Source organism: Lepeophtheirus salmonis, chromosome 5, assembly GCF_016086655.4.
Source record: "Lepeophtheirus salmonis chromosome 5, UVic_Lsal_1.4, whole genome shotgun sequence".
In the NCBI taxonomy this organism is placed as follows: Eukaryota; Metazoa; Arthropoda; class Copepoda; order Siphonostomatoida; family Caligidae; genus Lepeophtheirus; species Lepeophtheirus salmonis.
The window spans coordinates 71308572-71329129 of NC_052135.2; the positions used below are offsets into that span (position 1 = coordinate 71308572).

The window sequence follows — 20558 nt, forward strand, 5'->3', positions numbered from 1 at the left end:
AATAAAAGAGCGAAGGGGTGGGGTAAAATATGGATCCAGGTCCACAACTCAGCTTGTATGAACCCTATCATATGATAACTATAATATTTCTTAAGCCAGGGTTTCTCTAACTTTACTATGCTAAAAACCCCTACACTAATTCATTTTTGGCTGAGGCCCCCTTTATACGGAACATGTGTACTATATATAAAGACTAAAAGCAATCATCGATTCTCTATCTCCGGCGTCCCCCTATGCTCCCCATTTTGAAGACCATTGTCTGGAGCATCCATAGTTTTCGGGGTCCCTGCTGGAACTTAGGGCGCTGCGCACTCTACGTATAAGGTAGCTCCATCCCTTTTTTTTATTTTAAATATCCTTTTTTGGACTCAAATTAGCTAGCGACGCAAATTGTTTTAATCCCCTGTTACCGAACTGAGCCCATATAAAAAAGAACAGAGACCGATAAAGCTGAACCGAAACCGTTGAAATGAAAGAATCGAGACAGATAGAACCGGGCACAACCTTGGTATCTACCTATATTCATTATTCTCAATAGTTATTTAGCATCTTCATTATAGATCCTCTTCATATTCCATAAATGATTATTAATTACTCATTCTCAATAGTAAATACTAAATATTTAAGAAAAGAGTATCGATCCATTAGATCAATGGATTCAGTGCTGTATTTGAGTCCACCTTTTCTCTGTTCAGGTAAAGTGGGAGTTTGTTATTATTTGGTTGTTGGAAGATGAACGTTCATTTTTTTGTAAACAAAACATTGTTTATTTTTAATTCAGCTTTCAAATAGAGAGCACGTGGATTGAAACTAAAACTATATTTATTTTACGTATTACTACTAGTAAATATTATAAGTAATAACTAATAAGGAAAAAGTTAAAATAAGTTTGAGTTGGTATAGAAGGATGGTTGTGGAAGAGGGTGGCTATGAATCTGAGGCAGAGTTGGATACACGGGATCTTGTCAAAAAGCACAACCGTAAACAGAAAAAGTCTGGTGGGTTTCAGTCCATGGGATTGAGCCGTGAAGTGTTTCGAGGTATACAAAAGAAGGGCTACAAAGTTCCAACCCCGATTCAAAGAAAAACGATTCCTTTGATACTTGAGGGTCGGGATGTGGTAGGAATGGCTCGTACTGGCTCTGGAAAGACGGGAGCTTTTTTGATTCCGTTGTTGGAAAAACTTTGCTCTGGTAATAGAGGGAAACCCAGAGCCATGATCCTTTCGCCTACCCGAGAACTCTCACTTCAAACTCTGCGATTCTTTAAGGAGTTGGCCAAATTCTCAGGACTAAAAGCCATGTCCATTCTTGGAGGAGAGTCCATGGAAAAGCAGTTTGCGGGGATGCACAACAACCCGGATGTTCTCATTGCCACTCCTGGAAGATTTGTTCATCTCTGTGTAGAAATGAATTTAAGACTAGATGCTATTCAATATGTGGTGTTCGATGAAGCGGATCGCTTGTTTGAACTTGGATTTGGAGAACAGTTAAAGGAAATCTTGGGACGTCTTTCTGATGATCGTCAAACCCTTCTTTTCTCAGCTACTTTGCCCAAGCTCTTAGTTGAGTTCGCTAAAGCCGGCCTTAACGATCCAACGTTGGTTCGTTTAGACGTAGATACTAAAATTCCTGAAACTCTAAGTCTCGCCTTCATATCCTGTCGAGATGAAGGAAAGCCTGCATTGCTAGTCCATATTTTGCAGAAATTAATTGCTAAGGAGGAGCAAACAATTGTATTTTTAGCGACTAGACATCACGTGGAATATATTCATCTTCTACTGGACTCTGCTGAAATTTCAAATACCTACATTTACTCCCAATTAGATCCCTCTGCTAGAAAAATTAACACTGCAAAGTTCACATCCAACCAGTGCTCAGTACTTCTCGTTACTGATCTTGCCGCCAGAGGTATTGATATACCTCTTCTTGATAATGTGATCAATTATCATTTTCCGGCAAAATCAAAGCTATTCATTCATCGAGTTGGTCGAGTTGCTAGAGCAGGAAGAAGTGGTTTAGCCATATCCTTCGTGGCTGGCGATGAATTAGCTTACATGATAGACTTGCAGCTCTTTTTCGGAAATTCGTTCAAACCTCTGGGCAAAGATGACACAGAGTGGCACAATGCCCTAGGCTCTTCACCTCAATCCATTCAAGATGATTATTCAGATCAAATTTGGCGATGGCATGACCTTTCACTTGATTTAACAAACGCTAAAAAAGTATCTGAAAATGGATACATGAAGTATCTCAAATCACGAACTGGAGCAAGTGTTGAAAGTGTGAAAAGAGTTAAGGAAATGAAGGGGAAAACATTTATAGCTCATCCACTTCTAAAAAACTCTTTGGAGTATACGGAGAGTGAACATGTCTCAGATTTTCTTGAAAAGGTGAAAAATTTTCGACCAAAGTCTACAATTTTTGAGATTGGTAATACTAACAAAAATGTGGAAGCTAAATCCGTCATTGCCATGAAGAGACTTAAAGATGAAGAAACAATCAACAAGTTTAAGTTAAAAAGGGAAAGCGATTATTCACTTGGATCTAGAAGAGAGGTTTCGAAAAATAAATTGGAGGAATGCTCTCAGGAGGATATTGCCTCGTCATTTGATAATATAATTGAGTCTAAGAAAGTCAAAGAAATCAAATTGCAGAATCTGAGAAAGAAGAAAAAATTCAGGATTCAAGAACATATTAAAAAAGATCAAGAAAATTACATCGGATATCAGCCTAAAGACCATCAAACAGAGGCTGGATATTCCTTAATGAGTGGATTTGAGGCTCAGGCCTCTAGTGCAGTATTGGATCTAACTGGCGATGATGATGGCACTCTTCGGAAAAAGAAAACACTTATGAAATGGGATAAGAAAGCCAAAAAATATGTCAAGGATCAAGATAATGGCAATATTAAAAAAATTAAGACAGAGAGTGGCGTATGGATTCCAGCATCGTACAAATCAGATCGCTACAAAAACTGGAAACAGCGGAGTAAGACCAATATTTTTAATGAAAATGAGGATGAAGAAGATGGGGATCAGAGTCAGTCTCTTAAGCGTAAGTTTAACACACTTCATCATTTTATGTTGGTTGAGAGTATAGTTTCTTTATATTTTTATCTCTAGGTAAAGGAGGAAGTGGATTGCCTCAATCTCATCCTGCTATGAAAAAGGCTCGTAATGCCGTACCGAAGCATCGTAAAGGTCCTAGAAATGAGATACAGCGCCCAGAACAAATTTTGAAACAACGCAAGGTTACTATGAAGAAGAAATTTAAGAATACAAAACGCAAAGATCGTAAAAAATAATCCAACTCCAGGCTTAGTTATAATATTCTATGTTAACATATTCAAACGCATTTTCGCATTCTACTTGGACTTAATAAATTTATTTTAAAAATATCATTTTATTAAGCTCATTGTTGGCCTTTTTGTATGGTCATTTTGGGAAGGGGGGTTGGAATCAAATAATAAGTTTTATAAATATGACTACACATATTCAGACAAAATTTTTTACTTATTATTTTTTTTTTTTTCAAAAAGAGACATGTAAACTCATTTGACCCCCTCGATTTTGATGCCACTGATTTTAGTAGGCTATGAATGAGTTAAAAGAATATATTTTATTCAAAGAACGAAAAAATTACTAAAGTTGTGATAATGAATCAATCATAATAGCTAATTTTATTAGTACGTAGGAATGACGTCTAATTAATTAAAATAATACAGTATATTATCAACAAATGCAAATAAATAAGATAATACTGAACTCTGGTCGATAAGCTTAAAGGCTAATATCAAACAGTGCTAGACATAAACTCATTCAAAGTTAGCAACAAATGAAATTACCATTCCTTCTTTTGGTCTTAATTTTATTGAGTCAAAGTTAACTTTAGTTACTCCAACATGATCTGTTGACGAGGTATTTGTCCCCAAGAGCACAGATCCCGAGTCTGGCATAAATTTAAACTTAGATATATCAGAGTCTGACTCGGCCTCTCCGAAGTTAACAATCACTAGTATTCCTGGATTTCCTTTTTTGACCACAGAATACGTGAAAACTTCTCCATCAATAACTTTAGAGTTAAACTCTCCTTGAAGTATCGCATCACTTAATCTCAACTTTGCCAATGCTTTATAAAATGAGTAATAAGAATCTGGGTCCTTCACTTGGCACTCAACATTCAAATCTTCATAGCCATCCATAATTCGCATCCAAGGCGTTACAGAAGAGTTATACGTAAATCCAGCTCCTTCTTCTTTTGACCAGATCATCGGAGACTTTCCTACGATATTTGAAGAACCAATCGTTTCAATATCTAACATTCCAAGTTCCTCCCCATAATATGTAATGGGAGTGGCTGGTAAAAGCATGAATATCATATTCAAAGAATTGATGAATTCGGATCCAAACCTAAAGTAGTTCAATTATATTAAAATGAAATTAAAAGTACAAAAGTTTAAGAACAAACCAAGTCCCAGAACGTGAGTGTTTATGATTGTCGAAGATAAAGTTGGGCCAAGCAGTGGGAACTCCTTTCACCTCTTTTAGATACTTATTTATTGTGTTATAAATATTGGTTGCATTAAGCGGATTATCCAATGAAATATAATTCAGTGGAATATGAGCAATTGAGCCATTCATACCATAATATTTTATGGCATTCTTTGATTCGATGTCCGTCATCATAATCCTATAAAAGATTACTTAGTAATATAATTTAATTATACATTATAGAAGCATAAACCTACATATTTTGATTTTCTATTAACAATAACTCTTAACTATAATTACAAAAATTGTGTTTCAATCAAATAATTTCTACTTCAAGCAATTATATTAGGGATGGTTTTAGGGAGGAATGGACCATTGCAGACATGTGCTTGGATCCCGTACTTAAAAGATAACATATCATAAATTGCAAGAATAATAAGGTCCATCATACCTTTACTTGACTGACATAGGTGTAGACGATTATAATTTTTAGGGGGTCAACTAATTTTGCCCAAATATTTGAGACTATGTTTTTTTCCCAATAATTTCTATATGATCTATTTTTACATATAAAAGGCCATATATTGCTAGGTTTGCCTGTGCCAACACCTATGTTGGCCGGTCTCCGGTGTCCACATCTTCTGAAACAGGCACTGATTCATATAACTTATTTTATTTTCTAGGCGAATCTTTTTATGCATATTAAGACTTATGAATAAACTAAATATCATCACACTAGGGGTTTTACTATATTAAAAAAATTATAGAGAGAACAAAACCGGAAGATTTTTAACCTATCCAACACATTGTCGTCAAATTGTGCATGGTAGACATATTTTCACGTGAAATTTTGATCAGTGGTATTGAAAAAATGTCTGACTTGAGAAAATTTTACTAGTTAAGTCGGATTATTAACAGATGGTGGAAAACTTGCATCAGAGGTATGGTAAAAGTATTCTTACATACATACAATTTAAGGAAAATATGATCGGTAATATTTGAATACATGCACATTAAATTTAAAAAAAAAACCCGCAAACCTTCTAATAATTTCTTCACCATTATGACGATTGCAGCTTATTTAGGAAAAAATATTATAAACATACATATCCTTGCTTATTTAAAATTAGTAGTTACCTTGGTTTGGATTCATCCTCTTCAGTTTTTTCATCCAATAGTTTTCTAATATCTAGCAAAAATTGAAGATTATCTTCCAATATATGGGTTTTTGTATGATTTAATGACGAATAATCCAATTCTGATGTAATTTCAGGTTCATCTTCTAGCGACACAGCTATATTTACATATAAAATTAAAAAAAAAAAAAAAACCTTTATTGAATAGTAATTAAGTATTATTTCTCAAAGTTAATATACTATTAATATTTGTCTTATCAAAATAAATAATATTTAAGTTTAATTTTAAAAGATCCTACTTACACTCAAACAAATAGTCGACATATTTAAAACGAAATCCGTCAACTCCTAAATCTAACCAAAACCTCAAAATATCTTTTATTTCCTTAACGACTCTGGGGTTACGGAGATTAAAATCGGGCTGTGTTGTTCCAATTTGGTGAAAATACCATTCTCCTCTCTCCTCATTATAGCTCCATGCAGGATCTCCATTAATCATCAACTAAATATATATATATAAAATACAAGCAATTCATTTGAAATATACATAATTAAGCTGTCATAAAAAGTACCCAATTATTCGGTGGTGCATCCCCATTTTTCCACACATAATAATCGGAGTAATGTCCTTGTTTTTGTATAGATTTTGTAAACCATGGATGTTTATCAGAAGAATGATTGGGTGTAAAATCCAAAATTAATTTCAAGCCATGGTCTTGAAGCCCTGTTACCATATCCTTAAAGTCTTGCATAGATCCATAAATTGAGTTGATTGATTCAAAGTTTTCAACATCATTACCATCGTTTTCAAAAGGAGATTCAAATATTGGACTTAAATTGATTGACTCAACCCCCCAAATCTTTCAAGTATTGTATTTTAGTCGTGATTCCTTAAAAAAAAGTATTATTTAGTATTATCCTTCATTTCAACAAAATTTACGTATTAAGTGTACTTTTTAACGTGTATTATAATTCATTAGGAGAAATATGATATAATTTTGATATAAACCTTTAAGATCGCCAATTCCGTCTCCATCCGAATCTTTGAAAGATTTAACATAAATTTGATAAATCGGAGCTCTTTGCCACCATTCCTTAGGTTTAGGTGTAGGACACTTTGGAGTTACAACGATAATAATTATAGAAATAACGAGTATTGCAACCCATGTAATCCAAAATAATGCAAATAAAATCCATCTGAGTCGAATCCAATAAGGATCCTTTGCAAATTTCATAACTTCATCCTTGCTCAGAGGTAGACAACATTTATTTGGTTCTCTCTGAGGACTGTCCTGAAGTTTATCCCCAAGAGAGTCCATGGAAGCAATCTCTGGTGCAGCAAGTGGGGCCATTTCTTCTTGCTTCAGTGGTATACTTTTTTCAAGTGATTTTGATTCTTCATCTTCTTTTGGGGAGGTCATTCTCGTTCTTGTTAAATATATTCTTTCCCTTTGGAACTATCTCTAAATGTATTAAGAATATATCACGAGTTATTGTAAAGTGTTATAGCCCGAACGATAAAGCTGCTTTCTCAAAATTTCCCCTTTTTGCTCCTATGATTCCAACGTCATTCCAGGGTTTCCTTAATATGCCCTGAATATTTAGCTTTCTTCAACATCATCATTCTATTATAGCACTTTTTCAAATAGATTTGCGTAGATTCAAAGGTCCACAAATTTGGCATAATATACGTAGCTGTTTAGATTCAATAACTAATAAATTTAATTTAACCTAAATTATAATTATGTACTAACTGGTAGGGATTAAACACTTTGAATTAAATATTGAACGAAAGGGATCTTTAAAATACCTTCTTTTAGCTATTGTTATTTTTTAAATCGATAATAATATGTGTATTTCAATTTTTTTCGTCCATACATCGTTGTTTGTGAAATAATATACACATTGTATATATGTTCTATCAATAAATATCTTCATATATAATGGAGTAGTAAACAAGTTATACCTAGGCTTGGCTTGTAATAAGTTAAAAAACTTGTGACTTGAAAATATAGACTGGATTTTGAAATTTAATTTGAATAAAAGTATTTAATAGTAGGGTGACCAGATATCCTCGTTTTTGGAGGTTTTGGAAATAATCCCACTTTCAAGGGCATAGCCAGCCTTATTATTGATCAGTGATCCAAAACAGATCATTGATCAGTTCTTTATGTTAATAATGACGTCATACATTAAACAATTCTTTTTAATAGTGTTTATTAATACTAAATAGCTATTTCCGCTCTAATTATCTTGGTTCCGATGTGACCAAAAGGAGGAAAATAGTAGTATCTGAGGACAGTGTTTCCCAAAGTGGGGGTCGCGATGATGATTTTCTAAAAGAAGAATGTTATTATAATTGCCATTACATTGAGTTGCATCAAAACTTAAATAGCCCCCCCCCCAATTAAGAATTTTCTTTTTTTTTACTAGAAAATTTAATATTTGAAAAAAAATAAAATAATAATAATTTATCTAATTTAATTTAATTTTCTGTTAATATCTAAGAATTTTTGAAATTTTTCTCCAAAAAATTTAATATTGGAAATTTTGTCCCAAAAAATTTAATATTGGAAATTTTGTTCCAAAAAATTTAATATTGGAAATTTTGTTCCAAAAAATTTAATATTGGAAATTTTGTTCCAAAAAACTTAATTTTATGTGTATAGCTATGGATTTTTAAATTTTTTTTCCTAAAAATTTACCTTTCTTTCAATATTTGAATTTTTTTTCTAAAAAATTTACTTTTTCAAATTTTTTTTTCTGAAAAATTTAATTTTTGATTTTTTTTCCAAAAAATGTAAATTTTTAGATTTTTTTTTCAACTCTTCTTGTTTACATCACTAGTATATTCATGATTAAGACGCAATTATCTATTTTTGGAGAATCTAAGATTAACTAGTGGCCACCATACAAAAATTCTCGATTTTTATCTTTGACAATGTAGGAACGATACATTATTATAGTTGGAGACTCCTTATGCGTAGAGGGAATTTTACTTTTTGTTCGTCTCCCCTACGCCACTGACTAGCCTCCATTTTAAATTGGAATCAAATATTGGCCTATGATAAGATATTAATAAATATTTTATTAATATAGAAAAAAATAATTTAAAAAATATTTTTTTAAAGAACCAATCCAAAACTAAAGGTCCAAAATACCTTTTTCAAACAACAAAATCCAAAATATATTTACTAAAAAAACAAGATATATTAAAAAAAAAAAATCGATAATAAAGGACCTAATACCTAATTGAATGCCAATTTCAATTTGAATCTGATTTTATTATGAAATAACAGAATATTAGGCTAAATGCATATAAAAATCACGTATTCTCAGTATTATATCGAGGAAAGAACTTTATTTAATAAAGGATAACGTCAAAAAATTTAAAAAATCAAATTTTGTTGGTATTACTTCTTTCTTTCAATATTTTTTAATGCTCTATATTTATAAAAAATTGTAATCAAAATTTGAAATTTAATTTGATTCAAACATTAGTATTGAAAATCATCGGAGTTAATAAAGCGCTCATTAATGCAGATTGGAGCAATACACGTTAAAATGAATTATATTTTCAATAGGGTATGAGGGAACTATAAAGAATATACTATCTCATATCTGCAAGTTAGTGTGATAGTCTGTAACTTGGGGACGTACCATAAATTTTCTACAGCGCTCTCTATGTGCGTAATATACCGATATTTTATATTAAAGAATATTATCATTCAGGGAGTTGTATTATTTTGCCGCAAGAGGCATTACTCTCTGCCACTTTGTTTACTAGGGTTGCGGAGTAGGTATATAAAATGCCCGACTCCGATTCCAGTATTTTGAATATCACCGACTCCGACTACAACACACATTCTTATTTTTAAATAATGTTTTATAGCCAATATAAGTACTATTTGAGTCTACATATTTCAAACATAGATTTAATTTGTAGCTATAGGTAGTTCGTTATATGTAGTAAATAATTGTGCTTTGTATAAAGAAAATATTTGTAATATAAGATATTTAACTAAATAGATGAACAAGAAATTGTAATGTTCTACGAACACCACCAACGAACGGAAGTAATGGACCGGAGTAAAGCCAATGAGAATACCTTTGGATTGGGGGTACAATCATACACTAAAACATATATACTATAAGGGATTAAACTTAAAAGGATGTACATACATATAACTATTAAAATATATCAACTCGTAAAACAAAAGGTACTTTACTATCTATTTAAAACAAATCCCTACGTCATGAGCTAAAAGTATATAAAAGACAATACATAACAGAAATGAAATGGATCAAAATCTATCTATTGCTAATAATAAATTTTGGAAGATAGTTTATGTATTCGTAACCGAGGAACGACAATACACAAAACATGCCATTGCAATGTTACACTTTCCTCTGATGAAATTGACTATTCACAAGTTTATTTACATAAATTATAAAATATTTTTGTAGCAGGTGTTGGAGTAGGTACAAATTTTCAGAGTCCTTACTCTGCAGCCCTATTGCTTACAAACTAATATTAGTAAATAAAGCTCATACTCCATTAGCAATAACCTACTTTCCTATCATTTTTTAAAGTTTCATTACATCTTATATTTTAAAACTAATGTAATATCTCTCTAATACAATTATTTATCTATCAAGCGAAGGTACAATTAATAATATTTATTTACTAAAACTACAACGACGTCATCTATGTTAAAAATTAATAGAGAGGTGAAAATAGTCGGCGATTCCTCTCTGAAAATTGACGATTTCTCCATTATTATCATACGGTTAGTCTATTTTATGATATTACTTGAAAACGTTCAGGAAAATATTTACAGACTTCTAATGGAATATTTTTTACTCTGAGTAATTTATGTAACTATAGCAATACCCTTGTATTTTGAAAGTGTTCACCAGGACCGTCTTTTGAATTTTTTTTATTATTTGTGTAGAAAACGCACTCATTTTATAATTAAAGATGATTTTTTATTTTCCAAAGCTGTTATCGTTATTCTTTTATTCTTGAAGAGAGAACAATACGTTTTGAGTAATTAGTAGTGTCTGAAATACGAAGAATAACCCTGAGATTTGTTGCGGATTCATAACTCATAAATTAACGTCCTTGTTGGACTCGGAGTAGAGTTGAGGTTTGACATTGGAGTACTTTCTGCAAATATATCATTATTCTTTGCTAGATATCCTCACCAACATTCTTCATCTTGTTAAGTTAACCCAAAGAATAAATATATAGGATTTTATGAAGATCTTTATATATATTTTTTTAGTTAACCAAGTTGATTTTCGGTTTCTTTTTATGCATATCTTCTTATTTTCATCACTATTGATCTCTGACCGTGGATATATCGTTTGTCAAAATTGCCAATATATATTTTTAATTGTGACTTGTGATGTGTGAGTATTTGAAATTAGTTATTAGTTTGAAATAAAAATCTTTAAGTAATACTGGGCAAAATATGGGCGTTCACAGGATTTTTTAACGTTTGATGAAAAACTTTTTGGGAATTTTTTTTTAGTTAGATTTATTTGGAAGATACTAAATACGAATAAACTTATTTTGGAAAGACAAATATATATTTATTTTTTTAATATTAATTTTTAAATTATTCAGACTAGGAAATTTTTATTTCAGTGTATTTTTCCATCTTTTTTTTTGGGGGGGGGCACCTATAGCCCCCCTCCTGCGAAGACCTGCTAAATACTTGAATTAAGAGGAAGGAATAGTTGGGGATAGTCGGATAGGTTGTTATTTATTATTTGTGTTGTTGTAACCAAGATACTTAAGTATTTTGGTTGTAACCTGCTTCGGTCTTGCCTACTACTCGGGAATCTTGTTTTTAAATAAAGTGAGGTAATAATAACAATATTTATATACATATATAAGAAGGGCTCTTTGAAGTCTGACGTCATCGAAGAGAGAAAAAAACTAGAAATATGAGGTCATGAGTTGTCGCGCCAAGATTAAGGTAGAGCTGCAGCAGTAACAGGGAGCAGACTGAATGATTGTCGATAATAACACGCCTTAAAACAGCTCTACGTCAGTTTTTTCCCTGCTATCTATCATTCACTGTAGCTATAACAGATGGCTATGTGTTGTCAATTAATTAGGGAATTAAATTGAGTTTATTAAAGCAACAACTATCCCTTGACTATTAGTATTTATTATGGAAGTGGAAGAAAGAGAAGGATCCTCCTCCAAGTCCATGGATCATCATTGTAATGAGACCATATCTCAGGAAGAACAATGGTCTAACAATGAGGATGATGACGATTTTGGGGATTTTGGTGACTTTGAAGAAGTGAAGGATAATTGGGATTGTGCACCGCCTCCTACGACTTCTGCTCCACTTCCCACATCCTCATCTAATACCACACTATCCGTCCAAGATATTATACATTCCGTACGTTGGGAAATATCAAATATGCAATGTCCTCATTTGTCCATACAAAAGCAAACTAAGAGGATTTCAATCATGAAATAGTAGTTTCAATTATATGTAATAGTGTGATTCAACTCATTATCTCCTAATTCTAATTATATTTATTCTGATCACAATTAAATATATTTGAATATAAAATTATAAATTGAATTGATTAAATTCTTTTTCGTGTCATAAATTAAGGGAAAATGATAGCTAAGATTCCTGCATATTTTAACCCATCCTGGAAATTCAAATATAAAACCCAAATTTAAGTTAAACATGATTGAAACAATGGGATGTTTATACATCATTATCAAGTAAAAAAATTAATTAAGAACTTTTCATTTATTGTTGACTTTTCTTCAAGATTAATTTTATATTGACGCATATCGTATTTAATATTCCTTTTTTATATATGATGTAGATTGAACCCAAAGTTATATCTGTGATAACCTCCATTTTCGAACAACTCCCTGACGATTTGGGAGTCAATAAAGAGTTAGAAAGTGTTTCAACGTGCTTTGACGACCCCATTTGGACGCATTTACAATCCACTAACGAGTCCCCTTCTCTCAATTTTACATGGAATAATTCCAAAGCAAATACAAGTCTGATGTCTTCGTTGCGCATCGATGCTAGAAATATTGTAAATTTGTTGATTAAAATTAGACGTTTTTTAAAATGTAATTTTTTTCAATAGTTGTATGATGGTAAATGGAAGTCAAGAACTTTGCCTAGCTTTATGGACACATCAACTCAGCTCTTAGAACCTACCAAAGTAGAAGCGAATGCTTCAACCAATAATAAAACTTCTTCAGAAGAGGTTCGACCAATTTATTTATTTTCATACAATAAATAATTATATTATCTCCTTGGTGCTACTATTTTTTAGGATCAAACTGTGCTCCCTGTCGAATTTGATTGGAAAGATAGTTGTTTGACTGATCCTCTGGAAAATAATCAAGGTATATATAAGTGTTCCTTTGTGTATATATCAATATATAATTTACCTATATGTTTAATTAATTGTCACAGTTTTATTGTTGCTACACAATCTAGATCTCTTAATTTAAGAGGATTACATAATAATATTCCTCTTGATATATATACAAATATGTGGTGCTAAAACATAAAACTGACCTGTGAAGGTATGCTTTTTAAAATTGAGATTTTCAATTAAAAATGATTAGTTTGACAGTAAGAAAAAACGACAAAATTTACCATTGATTTTTAAGGCTAAATCAAATTATATATACACAACAAAAATTTGTTGAGTTAACACGAAAAAGGAGAAATACTTAATGTATTTTTTACCTTATATACACATACAGTCCAATATTTTATAGACATTCAAATTTCTGCGGTAATTTGAGTTACCCAAGAATGTTAACTATAGTTTATAGCCTTAATTTGATTTATGAGGGTTAATTTGGGCCCGACATAGCCTATCAAATAAAATCTATCAATTTCAACTTTTTTATTGATGAATATTTAGTATATTAGGTATAATTTACATTTACAACAATAATTAGTTGAACAAAGCAAAGTAAACTAGACTTAACTTTGTAAAAAAAATCACTCTAGTTTGCTTTACTGTTGACGAATCACATAAATACAATAAATATGTTAAAATCAAATATGCGATTGATTGATATGAAAATGCTTTACCGAGGGGTAATTGAAATTATTTTTGATATTTTAGATCAAAATCTGTTAAAATTACTTTGTAGAATTAAAATTAATATAAATCAATTTTTCTCCTTTTTTACAGGTCAGTTTTATGTTGTTTTATACACATTATTTTAGAGTAAATTAATCAAAAATAATTTTGATTCTATTCATAATCATATTGCTTATGTTAAGCATATTAGCCAAATGGATAATTATTAGCGTTGGGTTTCCGTTTGAAAATCTTAGACCGGTCTGAGAAATTGTTTTATTTTTTAGTGGACCGAACTAATTCGGTCCTTCAAAAAAGATCGGTCTCATTTAAAATTCGATCTTGACCGATTCTGTAGATGAATTGTTAATGACATGAAGCGTGTTTCAAAATGTTAAACATTGATAGAATAACGTCAATATTTGTACAAGTCATAACTATGGATACGAGGAATAATCGGTACATACATTGTGACCGAAAAATGGTCAACAATTTGAAAGCAATTAAATTTTGGTTTGCAGAAATATTGGTTGAAATTAGTATATAAAAAATCAATTTAGGTCAAACCAAAAAAAAATTAAAAAATAAAGCCTTGGACCAAATCTCAACACTAATAATTATTCTTATTCAAATTTATAAGTAAATCAGATCTTTTGCACTCTTTATAATATTGTGATGTACACATATTGCACAGTTTGATTACAAATTAAATGAGAAATTCACATTAGATACTAATTAATAAATCACTAAGGTAGAAAATAAAGTTGTGATATGTTTAGGGAGGGGCGTCCGCAGGGTTATTTTTTTTGAGGGGCTTGGTTTTTCAAATTTTTTTGAAAAAAACAATCAAACTTTTTTAGGAAAAAATTAAATTTTAAGAAAAAAAAATTGACAAAGTAAATTTTTAGAAAAAAATTTCAAAAATCTACAGCTATTCACAAAAAACCAATTTTTTTATATAAATTTTAAAAATCAAGTTTTTTTATATAAATTTTAAAAAGCAAGTTTTTTTATTTCAAGTTTTTTTATATAAATTTTAAAAATCAAAATATTTCAAAAATTAATTTTTTTTTTTTGGAAAAACATTTCTAAAATTAAGTATCAAATATTTATCATTAATTAGAAAAAAAATTTCAAGTATTAAATTTCAATTTTTTTTATAAAATTTCAAATAATACATTTTTCGTAGAAAAATTTCTAAAATCTATAGATATTTACAAAAAATTAAATTTCTTTTTAAAAAAAATTGAAAAATATAATTAAATTTCAAATATCAAAATTTTGAAACTTTTTTAACATTACATTTTCTAGTAAGTAAAAAAATTCTTTAATTTGGAGGGGGTCTACAGACCCTCCAGCCCTCCCTCTGCATACGCCCCTGTTAGGGCAAGTTAATTGAATGGAATGTGAAAATATTATTTATTTAATTCTTTCGGCCTTAAACTATAAAGAAATTAAGTGGTATTGCTTGTAGGCATTCATTCAGCCTTAGATTTCTTGTTGGCCAAGTATACTATCGACTCTTCCATAAAGGAGCTTCAACTGTATTATAGTAAGTTTTTTCATTTGTGTCTTACTGCATGTTTCTTGTCCTTCTATTTAAAATAAATAAATATATATTTTTAGATGCACGATATTGTTTGTTTAAGTTGAGTTGAGTTTTTTTTTTTTTTTGATAACGATATATTAAATATAAAGCTTTTTACATATTATTTCTTCAATTTTCTATTTTTTTAGATGTTTATTTACCAAGAAAACATGAGTTAATTTCAAAAATGGTAATTGTTTTTACTTATTTGATTTCTATGTCGAAAAGAACCATTTACTACACATCAAGTTTGTATTATGTACAAGTTAGGATTTGTATATATTAAGCTTGTCAAATAGGTTGTACAATGATTACAACAACGGTCATGAGCTTCAATTGATGAATTGATGTAATATTCTGTTAAAAATTGTATTAGAATGTTGGAATTCTGAATAACGTTGTCACAGCATCGAAATTGGGATCAATATTCTGATATTTTTTCAACTAATGTTGAAAAAGTGTACAAGGGTGTTTGTAGGAATTTTAGTGGATCCAAAGTTTGGTGAAGTGTCTATATAAAAGACAATTTACACTCAACAATTTATCATTTATTTTAATTACTCAATCCGCTGCAAATACCGATTTCAATACCAATTTGGTATACTACCGTTTAAAATCAGTAACCCGGTACCCCCATAATACCGAAAAACAATAATAGTTAATCGTGCAACCTCTAACATTACTGATACAATTGTGGTTACATTGTATTTGTTTTAGAATTGATTCTAACCAATGAAGTATAAACACATTTCTTAAATCAGTATTAAAAATTGAAGATAATAAGTTAATTTTCATGATTTTTTTTCTTACTCAAAGGTTTGCTACAATCTATAGAGAGTCTAAAATCATATTTGATACGAAAAAAATTTATTAAAAATTATGGATCAGAACGTAAAGTACTCTTAAACTTAAAATTTTTTCGAAAAATATAACGTTTCTTGACTTGTGCCTTCAATTTTTATGTATTTTAATACACTTAAAAAAATTCAAAGGTCTCACATTTCAACATTTGTAAATACTATTTATTACATACTATGTAATAAATAAGTAATATTAAATAGTCAAAATGAAATGATACTCTTAGTTTTTTATTAATAGCTGCTAATTAAATTGACTTAAGAGAATTTGAGAGGAAAACTCCAAGGCTGGGGTTAAATACTTGTATATATTGCCTTTTAAATGATCAAATACAAATTTTAAAATATTTGCTAATATTTCTCCAATTTTTTTACTCAATTTAAATTCAATATCAGGGTTATTTGCATTTCAAGTACGTATTTGCCCTAGAGACAAATCAATATGAATGCCTCTGATTTCACCCATTCCTGGTCATGTAGTTACATTTTTTGTACATCTTCCAAAAAGAAACAGAAAAAAGTCCCAAAATCAGTTGGTAATTCTTCCCAATTATGGTGTTATTGTGGAGAATTGTTCACTGCACCTTAACTAGAGTTAATTCGAATTCAACCAATCAACGTTCAGAACACTGATAATGTAGGATCTGAGAAATAAGGCACTTGTCTATTTGGAGTTCATATTCAATCTGAATATATTTAGTAATCCTATATAACATTACAACTATATACATGCGTGTTAATTAAAAGACATAAACATCGTAGATGTTATGACCCCAATAAATATGCAATAACATGCTCTTGTTATTTAGATTCGAGTATTATTTTAGGAATATTCCAATTGAAATGAGATGTTGTTTTTAGACGATTTCCAATGCATACATTTTATGCATACGTCTAACTAAAGTACTTAAGTATTAAATATAGCATTTTAATCGTGTGTTACTTATTTCAAATGTAATATAATAATGTCGTAGTTTCGTCCGACAAATAATATGAGGAAAATAAGAAGAAAAATCGACAGCTAATAACAAAGACCAGTGTTAGTGAAGTAACGTCGTGAGGCTGGGCCAAAGAGTAGGACCATTGTTGGATTGGTCATAGGAATGCTTCCATAATCAGTCTTTTTTCTCCCCTTTCAGTCTTTTTTCTAATCGACCCCTTCTTTTTCACCATTCATCAGTCATAAGGACCGATAAGTCGGTCCTTCATATTTTAGTATTATACGTTCTAGCCACACATCATCTACTTAAAACTTCAAGTATTTCGTCTCTTAGAAAGGGTTTGGGATAAAATTTCAACAGCTGAAATGACGTAGTTAAGAACTACGTAGTTTAAACTGTTTGAGTTACCATAATAGATCCGATAAGGACTAATCTTAGGACCCTTAATATTAATCAGGATCGGACTTATAGAACTGCAGTCTTTGAGGGCGATCCAACACTAGGTATAACTAATCGCAACTTGTACATACAAAGTACCAACCTGTACATATACACAATTACATACATACGTTACGTAGATAGAACCGCTTTTTTAATTTGTGCATGAAAAAAGTGATTTAAGATGTGTTTAATTAATTATTATGTGTAATATATGTATCAATAATATATTCTATTTGTATAATGCCTTTAATTGATTGTACCTACTACCTATTTCAGCTTCTTGAATGTTAATTTTAACAATTTTATAGTAATTACTTCTAATGTAGTTTTTGCCTCCTTAAATAAACAAAATAAAGACATTGATTTGGACAGATAATGCATATTATAGAATATAGTGAAATAATTTTTTGTACATATGTATATTGTATTAATTCTCGTACATGTGGAATTTGTTTTCTAACTCATAATTTTTCTATGATTTTCTTTTCAGATCCATCTTCGAAGGTTAATAAAAACGAAAAAACAGTCAGCATAATCGACTCATTTCCCCTATTGAACTTTATGCAATCCTCGACGTTAATTTTTCCTATCAATGGATGTGATTCTAAATTATGATAGCCATTAATAACGTCTAATAATGGATAGACGATGATCTCAAAATCTTTCTGATTAAACGGACCTGTGGAGGTTGTGAGGATTGGAGGACTATATGTACATAGTACATGCATTTATTACATTATATAAAGAACACATTTTCCCGGGCTTATATTCGAATTGACTTCTTGACTAATAACTATTACAATAATATCAACGAGCAATCCTTGTCATATAATTTGAAAAATGACCACATTACTATCAAATATTTCTATTACATAGAAGCGAATAAACAATACTATTACAATTTTTGACCTCTTTAACATTTAGTTGCGATTTCATCTTCCCTACTTTTCCCTTTTAAAATTTTAAGAATTTAGCTTTTAGTAGATTACATAGTTTTTGTTTGTAGATGTATCGATTTTTTTCTCTTTTATTTCATCTTTAGAAAAGTTACGTGCATACGTGTTACCTACTATTAATTATAATTACATTATAGAATTCATTCTTATTACACATATTTATTATTACTAATTAGCAACCAACTGCTTTTATTTAAAAAAAAAACAACCAACAACATGTAGTTGATATTTATTGCGTACCTATTTCATATCACTTTGATAAAATTTTATTTCATAATATGAATAAAAGTATTAAAATATGTACAAAATAATGTTGATTAATTAATTATGTAGGTGTGTAATTATTATGATTTTGGTTCATTCGAATCTTATAATTATTTAATCATACTTTGATAAATCTGACTGCATCGGAAGGTTTAATTAACTAAGCATGAATATTATGTAGATATCTTAAACTGTCCCGTTTTTGGGGGAATATTTTTTACCACTTTGTGTAGTGGCCGGGGAGATTAACCTGAAAACGGGGAAGTCATAGCATAATATTATGTATAAAATTGTTTTATTTGTCATTACATGAATGTTACAAAGAACTGGAGCATGTCTGCAAGTACCTTTCGCAGTCAATCATCTGAAAAATTCCCTCTCCCTCCAATCCCTTTCCCAGCTGCTTTCAGAGAGTTAAAAGAAAAAAACATACTTTTATAGCATTGATTAAATAAATAAGGACTCTGATTCATACAGTCCACTTGTAGGGTATCAATTCTTTCGTTATAATCAACGAGTACATTATTTTCAACTACCTAATATACAATATACAAACTCGTATTTATTTAGAGAGCTAAAAATTGAGGGCTTACTAATTAAAGCAATGTAAGAACTCTGGCTCATTTTTATTAGCAATCTACAAACTATTGAAACTCGAAAGTCTTTAAATAAAAGCCCAGCAAGGCAGTCCCGTGACATAAGCATAATAGGGAGATGTTAAGAAGCTTTCGTCTACAATAATAATTTTCGAAGTGGAATTAGGGTGCTAAATTAGCTATTGGCGGCCAGGATGTGCGGCCATAAATACTCAACGTATGTATTCCATGATAAATAACGATTAGATAGTGTTACCACGCTGTAAAGTATACTACTAGCTCAATGTATTTTTGTTAATTATTTTCAATTACATACTGGACTCAATTGAATAAAGTAAACGCAACATTTGGTCAGTAAACTTCTAGTTATTTTACCCATGGAAATTATAATTGAAAAATATTTAAACCCTGAGCTGACCCAAGAGGACCTTCCGATACTAAAAAGTGGATCCGTTGGTGTAACTCATTTGCAAATTTTCTCTCGAAAGTCGTAGCTGAATAAAAATCTTCTTGAGATATATGATTAAGATGTATTTTTTAAAGAAATAAATATAACTATAATTAAACTAACTAAAACAGATACACTTACAAATATTAAAAAGTCCATAATGTCTAGAAGAAATAAAACTATTATCTATTCATAATTACAAATAAACCATGTTACCTAACGCAACGTTTCTAATTTACAGTCACGCAATCTGGGATATTTCTTCAGTTACTGAAGAATCTTATTCAAGAGACAAACTACTATTACTTAACCACTATGCAAGTCCAACTGACTATGAATATTTTTCGGACTGTACTACTTATGAAGAGGCAAGAAGAATTACCCACTTTGTAATGAATCCTGAACGAGTATTACTGAAACATCACTTAAGACTTAGTAAATATGATTATCTGGTGGACGAGGTAGAATTGATATCTGCAAATCCCAAGTATGTTCAATTCCGTCTACCGAGCAATGTTGAATCCAATGTTTCACTCCAAAGTCTATAAATGTTGGGGATTTTGAAAAGACAGCAGATAATTCTAATGGAGAAAGTTTAGTACCCCTGGAAAGCTAAATTGACTCACGCTTATGCCAGGAATCGAAAGCATGGAAATAAACAAGGACATTAGGAAGAATTATTTCGTTGTCGATTGTCAATTCTACTCTGAGTCCAACGACTTAAAATTATAACTCC

General features: G+C 30.5%; 3 protein-coding genes and 2 long non-coding RNA genes across 9 annotated transcripts; 2 read left to right on the forward strand and 3 right to left on the reverse strand.

Annotated features, from left to right (window-relative positions):
- The first annotated feature begins 719 nt into the window (after positions 1 to 719).
- LOC121118246 (ATP-dependent RNA helicase DDX54) lies at positions 720 to 3399 on the forward strand. Its single transcript, XM_040712806.2, has 2 exons — positions 720 to 3056; positions 3125 to 3399. Exons 1-2 carry the CDS (start codon positions 908 to 910, stop codon positions 3304 to 3306), a joined length of 2331 nt encoding a protein of 776 aa, XP_040568740.1. The 5' UTR covers positions 720 to 907; the 3' UTR covers positions 3307 to 3399.
- A 250-nt stretch (positions 3400 to 3649) lies between these two features.
- Positions 3650 to 7198, reverse strand: LOC121118247 (alpha-glucosidase-like). Its single transcript, XM_040712807.2, is given in 8 exon segments — positions 3650 to 4411; positions 4470 to 4691; positions 5533 to 5568; positions 5630 to 5786; positions 5932 to 6130; positions 6201 to 6482; positions 6484 to 6518; positions 6638 to 7198. Coding segments are annotated over 8 exon segments (1938 nt in total). The 5' UTR covers positions 7050 to 7198; the 3' UTR covers positions 3650 to 3816.
- Positions 7199 to 7839: 641 nt separating this feature from the next.
- LOC139905533 (uncharacterized) lies at positions 7840 to 9765 on the reverse strand. The gene is made up of 3 exons (XR_011780393.1): positions 9651 to 9765; positions 8334 to 8690; positions 7840 to 7964 (listed from the first exon to the last, which is right to left on the reverse strand). It is a non-coding gene; the product is annotated as an uncharacterized lncRNA (long non-coding RNA).
- Positions 9750 to 18822, forward strand: Afti (aftiphilin). 2 transcript variants are annotated; one of them, XM_040712808.2, is made up of 6 exons: positions 9750 to 12050; positions 12496 to 12717; positions 12772 to 12894; positions 12964 to 13036; positions 15206 to 15283; positions 18049 to 18822. In XM_040712808.2, the coding sequence occupies exons 1-6, from the start codon at positions 11814 to 11816 to the stop codon at positions 18171 to 18173; spliced, it is 858 nt and encodes a 285-aa protein (XP_040568742.1). In that variant the 5' UTR covers positions 9750 to 11813; the 3' UTR covers positions 18174 to 18822. The 2 variants fall into 2 exon arrangements, with proteins under 2 accessions (XP_040568742.1, XP_040568743.1); XM_040712809.2 differs by lacking the exon at positions 15206 to 15283.
- On the reverse strand, positions 12402 to 16864 carry LOC121118250 (uncharacterized). Of its 4 annotated transcripts, none has more exons than XR_005864375.2 (4): positions 16594 to 16864; positions 13082 to 13211; positions 12846 to 13020; positions 12402 to 12706 (listed from the first exon to the last, which is right to left on the reverse strand). It is a non-coding gene; the product is annotated as an uncharacterized lncRNA (long non-coding RNA). The 4 variants fall into 4 exon arrangements; XR_005864374.2 differs by having other exon boundaries at positions 16552 to 16864; XR_011780392.1 differs by having other exon boundaries at positions 13082 to 13224; positions 16552 to 16864.
- Positions 18823 to 20558: the final 1736 nt, after the last annotated feature.

Coding starts and splice junctions, on each gene's coding strand:
- LOC121118246 (XM_040712806.2), top strand. CDS start 908: ATGGTTGTGGAAGAGGGTGGCTATGAATCTGAGGCAGAGTTGGATACA. Junction 3,057..3,124: donor TCAGAGTCAGTCTCTTAAGC/GTAAGTTTAACA, acceptor TTTTATCTCTAG/GTAAAGGAGGAAGTGGATTG.
- Afti (XM_040712808.2), top strand. CDS start 11,814: ATGGAAGTGGAAGAAAGAGAAGGATCCTCCTCCAAGTCCATGGATCAT. Junction 12,051..12,495: donor TCCAAGATATTATACATTCC/GTACGTTGGGAA, acceptor TATATGATGTAG/ATTGAACCCAAAGTTATATC. Junction 12,718..12,771: donor GCATCGATGCTAGAAATATT/GTAAATTTGTTG, acceptor TTTTTTCAATAG/TTGTATGATGGTAAATGGAA.